The sequence below is a fragment of the Etheostoma spectabile genome, chromosome 14, assembly GCF_008692095.1.
Source record: "Etheostoma spectabile isolate EspeVRDwgs_2016 chromosome 14, UIUC_Espe_1.0, whole genome shotgun sequence".
NCBI classification, from domain to species: Eukaryota; Metazoa; Chordata; class Actinopteri; order Perciformes; family Percidae; genus Etheostoma; species Etheostoma spectabile.
Genome location: NC_045746.1, coordinates 6702170 through 6709002, shown reverse-complemented (window position 1 = coordinate 6709002; position 6833 = coordinate 6702170). Strand labels below are relative to the sequence as shown.

Below are 6833 nucleotides of genomic sequence, written 5' to 3'. Positions count from 1 at the left end.
CCCCCCCCCCTTTCCTCCCTACTGAATTATGCCTGAAGTTTGTAGTGCTCTCGGAAAAGGTGGCAGTTAAATTGGATTCTTCTCTCTGAATTTTGTCTTATCTGAAGTGCGATGACATCAAAGCACCCTGCCCTCCTATTGTCTGCCGGTGTGCCGCATAAGTGGAGGAGATGGGTTGCAGGTGTATTTATTGAGGCGTTTCTTACTGTAGCATACACAACTGTGGCAGGCAGACCCAGAGGACACGCTGATGTTACTCCAGTTCCCTCAGAGGTGCCACAGAGGTCTCGTTAAGACCGCTCCTGGTTGCTTTTCATTTCCTCTCAGCAGCGTCCCACACACACAGATGCTGCCAGCTGTGTGCACCGGAGCACCTGGCAAAGCTACCGCAGTGGTGGGCGATTGCTCTTTTTCTCCACACCACCAGGACGCTTCGCTTTGTTTTTTTTGTCCTCGGGTGAAATGTGGGCAACATTAGCTGACACTAAAGAACAGTGAGAACATGTTCATTACAAATCAAATCGTCTTGAAAGGTTCGCCATTCTGCGATGAAAGGATACTTTTATTCATGTCAGCTGATGCGGTAGAAAAGCCGAAAAATTTACATTTAGCCTTAGGAGAACTTGAAAATTTAGCTTAAAATTAGTTTGACAGCTGAATGAATTGGCCCAGACCTCTTATTTAAAACCAGCTTAGTGGGTTTTCAAATAGAAAAATGTGACAAAATATAGTTATTTTCTGACATTTTTCTATTATGCATAGGATTCCAAGAGCGATCAACCTTTTTGTTAAAGGGTAAGATCCTTTTTGTCTAACATGAAACTGAAAAATCACTGTTGCCAAACCAACCAGACTCCATTAAAACAAAAACGTCATTTTGTCATCATAAATCACACTTCATTCAAAGCCGATAGCATCAAAAGCAGTCTTGGTTTGTCTTTTCACAGTTACTGACAATCACCACTCTGGTTTTGTTCAGATAAACCCTCAATTCATCCATTCACATGTGAAAATACTCTTAGCTCAACAAAAAGGTCTCCCTCTGTAGGATCCTTTTCATAATGTTGTCAGACACTAAGAATAATAATCTGAGCCTGTCATTGACAAAAAGCCGATGTCATGACAAAACGTTAGCGATTGGTTTTGACAGATCCAGAGTGAATCTGGGCAGATCCAGAACTTTTAATTTAAAAGTTAGAGTACCCGCCTTCAAGGAAGCTAACACTTGTCAATGGAGATTGGCCAGACACTCTGTACAAATGAAATGTACTAGAGTCTGGTAGCACCAGGCTACACTTGAACCAAACACAGGTGGGAAAAGAGGGTCCATGTTGGAAAATGCCAAAATTACCCTTTAAGATCATTCCTGGCTGCTTTTTATTGCCTGAAGAGGTAAAATCTCTGACAACATTTGCAGTCTGACGACCAAGGCATTTCTGCTTACAAAGAATCATTTGTGCTGTGTAATATTTTCCCTGTGAATTTCCTTGCAGGACTACTGCGCCATTTTTTTGTTATAGTGTGCAATGGAATTCATCGTGATTGTGAAATGATTGCCGTTTTCTAAACATGGCTCTAAAAAGCTGAATGACTCACCCAGCATGATTTGTGTGATTATGGCAGCTCTGTCAGGCTCTATTGTCTGCCCCGAGCTATAGTCCCCACCAATCCACAGCTTATCAAGCCAAACTCCGCATCCTGCCTCACTGTAAAGGCTTTTCTTTTCTCTCTTCACGAGAGACAGACAAAAGCCAATACCTCCTCTGCAAAGCAGCATTGTTTAAATACAGAGCTGCTGTCCAATTCAGTTGAGCTGTCAGTCTTGATACGACATGCCTGGGCCTCTCACATGCTTCCATCTCTCTGATTCCTCACCTTATTTGTTTTCTCATCAGTGCGGTGGCTCGGTAATGAAAAGCACACTGCCAGAAGTGTATTTATACTCCTACGATTCATTCGTACTTAATAGCAATTTCTCACCTTTGGATGGAACACAATGGGGAGTCCAGATGAGTCATAGAGAGAGAGATTTCATGCTCTTGGCTAGCTGTGATGGGAATGCACTGAGACTGTGACATATGGGTAGGAGGGAAATAGCTTCCTGAATGAGAGCATGCATCACTCCAGTAAGATAGCCAGAGTGTCGTCTCTCACCAGCCACACATGTTCAGCTCCCCTGCTGACATCAGTGTACTGAAACAGTGTTTGAGCCCTCTCTGATAAAGTCTAATAATACGCAGTACACTGGATGGCCATCTCTGTGAAACCTGCAGCTGGATCTGTGGAGCCCTCTAACACGCTTCACTCCCTCCCCGGTGGGTTTAGGAATCCGCCTGTGTGCAGTGTATGGATGTGTGTAGATGTAGCAGTGTTAGAATGCAAAGGTAACTCAGTCCAAAGTCTAAACAAACCAAGCAGCCTTAAGTAGGGAGAGAGGAAGAGTGACAGCCTCGGCACTCCTATTTATGGACATATGGACATATTATGAATCATCAGTCCTTATTAGCCAATCCCAGCAACCAAAGGGACTTAATAGATCTTGAGGCCTAGGAGCCGTCACACTTTCTTTAGCATCATCGAGCTATTTGGATGCTACTAACTCAACATTGCAGTGCACTGCTGCACCATCATAATAAAGATTATTACAGTCAAATTATTAATATATGCATATATACAAATATAAATGTTTTGTACATTCTGTGGAGGGAGGCACACTGTGCAGCTCAAAGGGTCTGGCCCCCCAGGGGCCTCATTACAGAAATGTGTCTTAACTGCTTGTTCTATCTTAATTTAAGTTACAAAAATATATCTTCCTTTTTATAGAAGCAGTCACTAAACTCATGGCAGTGTCCTATCATTTTAAACCTCCCATTTTATCTTTACTCAAGAAATCCTAACTATAAGTGTGAATTAGATTCTTCAATCAGCACTCGCCCTGTCCTGCCTGTATCTAGGATTAGAATGTGGACAAGCCATAAAATCAACAGCTCTCACTGGCTAGCTTGCTGTCATGGACAAAAAAAATATGCAGAATACATTTTACATACTTTCGTCTCAATTATTGACCCAAAACAAATTTTCTTGGGAGTCAGTATATCCCTAATAATACATGCTCCGGGAAATGTAAAGCATCATCAAATGGTTTGAGTAGACTTTTAAATCATTATAAGTCGGTTTTCATGTTGTTCTCAGTCTTCTTTGTCATTGCCATACAGACCTAACCACAGTTTGGGCATTTATTTTGAATTTAGGACAGGGTTTCTAACTACTAAAATCCCTGAGTTAGGACTGTTCTGTAATAGCTAACTTCCTATTAGAAGATATGTTTTTTTCAGAAATGCATGTTTCTGTAATGCCATCCTAAACTGAAGATAGGATTTCAGACGTAGGAAGTATGCCAAGGCTTTAAGATTTCCATCTCTTAGAGTTCTGTTTCCACCCCAATACGCAATGGAAATGAATGAAATTACTATTAGAAAGTAGTTCCAATGGAAACTCTAATCCCACAGTGAGATTAGGAAATGATCCAGGTTAAACAGGACGCTGACGAATGTTTTGAAATCATCATTATCTCACGTAAACATTAATGCAAAAATCCCAACACAAACATCCCAAAACCTAGCAAAACAATTTGCATTGCTTGATAGCAAACGCCATAGGACTTACTGTTGAGGCTGTCTATGGTAAAATAGTAGCACATTTTTCTTGTTTTGTGCCATAAAGCAGTGAAGAAAGCAGACAAGCAGAAGCTGTCAATCCTTTTCACAACAATTTTGTCATCATTGTCGTCATTATGCTAAAATGATTTACTGACATCGAACCACTACATGTAGCATCTTGTTTTTGCGATTAAAACTGTATAACCATTAACACTGGCTGTGTGTGTGAGCTGTAGACAAGTCTTCCTCCCTATCACCTCTCTCTCCCACTGTGCAGCTGCCTGTAAGGACTCCAAGCGAGCTCTGGAAGTATCCCAGCATGCCGAGGACATGGGTCTGATCCTCGGGGCCTGCGCAGGAGGCCTGGTGGTCCTCATTCTGCTTCTCGGGGCCATCGTCGTCATCGTTAAGAAGGGGTGAGTGGCTGTGGAAACGTTTGTGTGTCGTCTGGCCAGTTGATGAGAGATGGGTCGGACTTTCCGGTCTGAAATCATATTGTTCCTACGAAGCCTATTCAAAGGAGTCCATTTATCTTTCTCCCACTTGGCAGCTAGGGTCTATTGAAGAGCGCATTTGGCAATGTGAGTGAATTACAACCAGAGTTAGTGGAATGGTAGAGTATTAATCCTAAACTCTGCCACCGCTGCTTCAGCCAAGCTTTTCTTTCATCTCATCTTTTAATTTCAAGGTCTGCGTGTTGGCTGAGCACATTCAAATACACAGCCCGCTCAAACTGGAATCGCTGGCTGCTTTCCACCTGCAAATTACCTCTGTCGTCGATCACACCTGCAGTGTATTCTTCTTCCTTCGCTCGCCGGGCGATAGTGGAACACTCATCTGAGTGTGAAATATTTCATCAAGGGGCATGTTATTCCATTGCCCACTCAATTACATGACGCGAGCAGCTGTGAGGTGCCAGTGAATGGGCTAGTAATTGGTTAGGAAGGTTGTTTTTTCCTCTTTTTTTTGGAAAGGGGAACATCTCTGCCCTGAGGAGTATAGGGAGAGTGAATGGGATGTCTGGACGAAGGCAGTGACTGATTCAGTGGAATAGGAACTAGACATCCACATGGGGGAAACAAGGGCAGACAGGTTCATATTTAGCCACCAGGTATTTTCACTCAAATACAGTTAGAATGTATATTTAAGTATGTGTTTGGTTCTGTAATCATTTGGAAAACTGGAGATCGCCTGCAGCATAATTCAGTAGGGTGCTGCTCAACTGCAGGCCGTCGGAAATAAGAAATAAAAAAGGCCGTGCTAAACAGCAAAACTCAGCTCTGGAACAACGTTATCGCTTTCTGCAAGTAGTAGATTTTTGGGGTTTGGCCAGGAAATCAGGCAAATCTGCCAGCTCAGTTTCAGTTGTTCTGGCATATACGTCTGTCCCCCCTCACGTTCAAACAGATTTGCAGCCAACTAGAAACAGGGCAGGCCAATCACAACCGTTTCTCTCACATGGGGCGGGATTAGGACGGTGACAGAATTCAGATTAAACTAGGAGGTGTTGATCAAATAAGAATCAAGAATTGTCTACTATATCGCCTTTTTCTGTTCCAAAATGTTTTCAGAAACACATTTTAGTTTACTGTTACTGTTCAAGTACCGCTCAGAGCTCCGTTGTTTTGTTCCTCTGATTGGCTGTAGGTCTGTTCAGTTGCGTCCACTTGCATTTCGGTCTGTGCCATTAACACCACCTGGAAATCAAAAATAAACTAAGAGGTCTTACATATTAACCTCAAACTTTGTACATTTGTTCAAGTGTGGGAACCGGAAAATATAAAATTGGAATACTTTTATGATTCGATTTTGTTTTATTATTATGTCATGCATAAATAAATGCATAATAGCAAATATATGTATCCCCAGCCCAAACAGGCTTATAAAACATCAGTATTCAGAAAAAGAGAGCAAAAACCAGAGAAACATGAATAACAAATAATGCTAATGAAATAAACCTTCCAAGCTTTGAAAAGCAAAGGCCAACTCATACTAACCATTCCATTCCGTCATCTTCAGTGCATCAAGACATACAGTATGTGGATATTGAACAGACTATTTAAAATAAATATTCTTAACTTATCATAACAAGCACGATACAGAAGAAAATGTGATTTATTCTCAACTTGAAATCTGCCAACCTCAGGGGACAGAGGAGGGAGTCCTGTTTATCATACAGATTTAAGCCATTCATAAATGAAATAATCTGGATCTGTGCGTATTTATTTCTACAATGTGTTCTTCTTTAAACCATTAACCAAGGTTCTGTGATGTTTAGCTACAAGAGGTTATTAGGAATTTAAACTGTAAAACTTAATAAAAAGTCCTGACTGCAGGAAGACGTTATGAAGCATGTGACAAATGGTGTCGTTCAAATATTTTACGTACCAATACGGTGACTTTGACACCAGTTCCTAAACGACACTCTTTCCTGATACCAATTTTATAAAAGGACAAAGAACTTCTAACATTACACATGTCTTTTTTTTTTTAGCTCCTACTATGTCAGCCGGTCGCTGTGTAACGTAGAATTCTTCCTGCATGTCTTTACAATGTGTAACATTAGACAGCCAATCAGAAACCTTATTAGATCTTGGTAGAGGCATGCTGCATGCTTATTGGCTCACTGACGCTGATGAGATTTACTCCTCAGGTATTGAAATTGGGTATTTAATGACTAGGCATTTTCCGATACTCGGTACTTTAGAGGCAATTTGGTCGGTGCCTGAAGAAAAGTTGAATGTGGTAGCCAGCCCTAGTGACAACATAAATAGATATAATCCAGATAAACCCCAGACGTTTCCATTGGTCCAGAGCTGAGTTAGATGTGCAGCAGGCGTCTTCTTCCTTCTTTAGGCTTTGATCCTGCTTCATGATTGCTTGCTTGGAACATTCCAACGCACTGAGCATCTTCATTTATCTCTCTGATGCCCATCTTGATAAACCATAGTCACCTCTCCTTTTTTTTCTCCTCACTCTCTGTCTCTCTCCTTTCCTCCTCCCTGGTGCTAATCAGAAGGGACTTCTATTCTTACCCTTACTACCCGTAAGTTACTCCTTTCTCCATCTTCCACCCTGACACCATCTTCCCCTTGCTTGCCCTTCGTAGTCCCAGGACGTGAGTGGAAATGAGCATTGCTATCTCCACCCCATACTCCAGTATAGAAACTCCCC

At 41.7% G+C, this 6833-nt stretch overlaps 1 protein-coding gene and 1 long non-coding RNA gene across 10 annotated transcripts in view; one reads left to right on the top strand and one right to left on the bottom strand.

The window, feature by feature from the left end:
- The window catches only part of LOC116702075 (receptor-type tyrosine-protein phosphatase U), a 221250-nt gene that overhangs the window by 161300 nt on the left and 53117 nt on the right, over positions 1 to 6833 (top strand). For 7 of the 9 annotated variants that reach the window (XM_032536172.1, XM_032536173.1, XM_032536171.1 and 4 more), the window contains exons 14-15: positions 3937 to 4075; positions 6676 to 6705. In XM_032536172.1, coding sequence (XP_032392063.1) covers positions 3937 to 4075; positions 6676 to 6705 — 169 coding nt within the window. The remainder of the gene's footprint in view (positions 1 to 3936; positions 4076 to 6675; positions 6706 to 6833) is intronic. The other 2 variants (XM_032536175.1, XM_032536179.1) reach the window with 1 other exon arrangement.
- The window catches only part of LOC116702133 (uncharacterized), a 16430-nt gene that overhangs the window by 8156 nt on the left and 1441 nt on the right, over positions 1 to 6833 (bottom strand). Inside the window, exon 2 of the long non-coding RNA XR_004335066.1 lies at positions 2931 to 2935. This is a non-coding gene — a long non-coding RNA (uncharacterized LOC116702133). The remainder of the gene's footprint in view (positions 1 to 2930; positions 2936 to 6833) is intronic.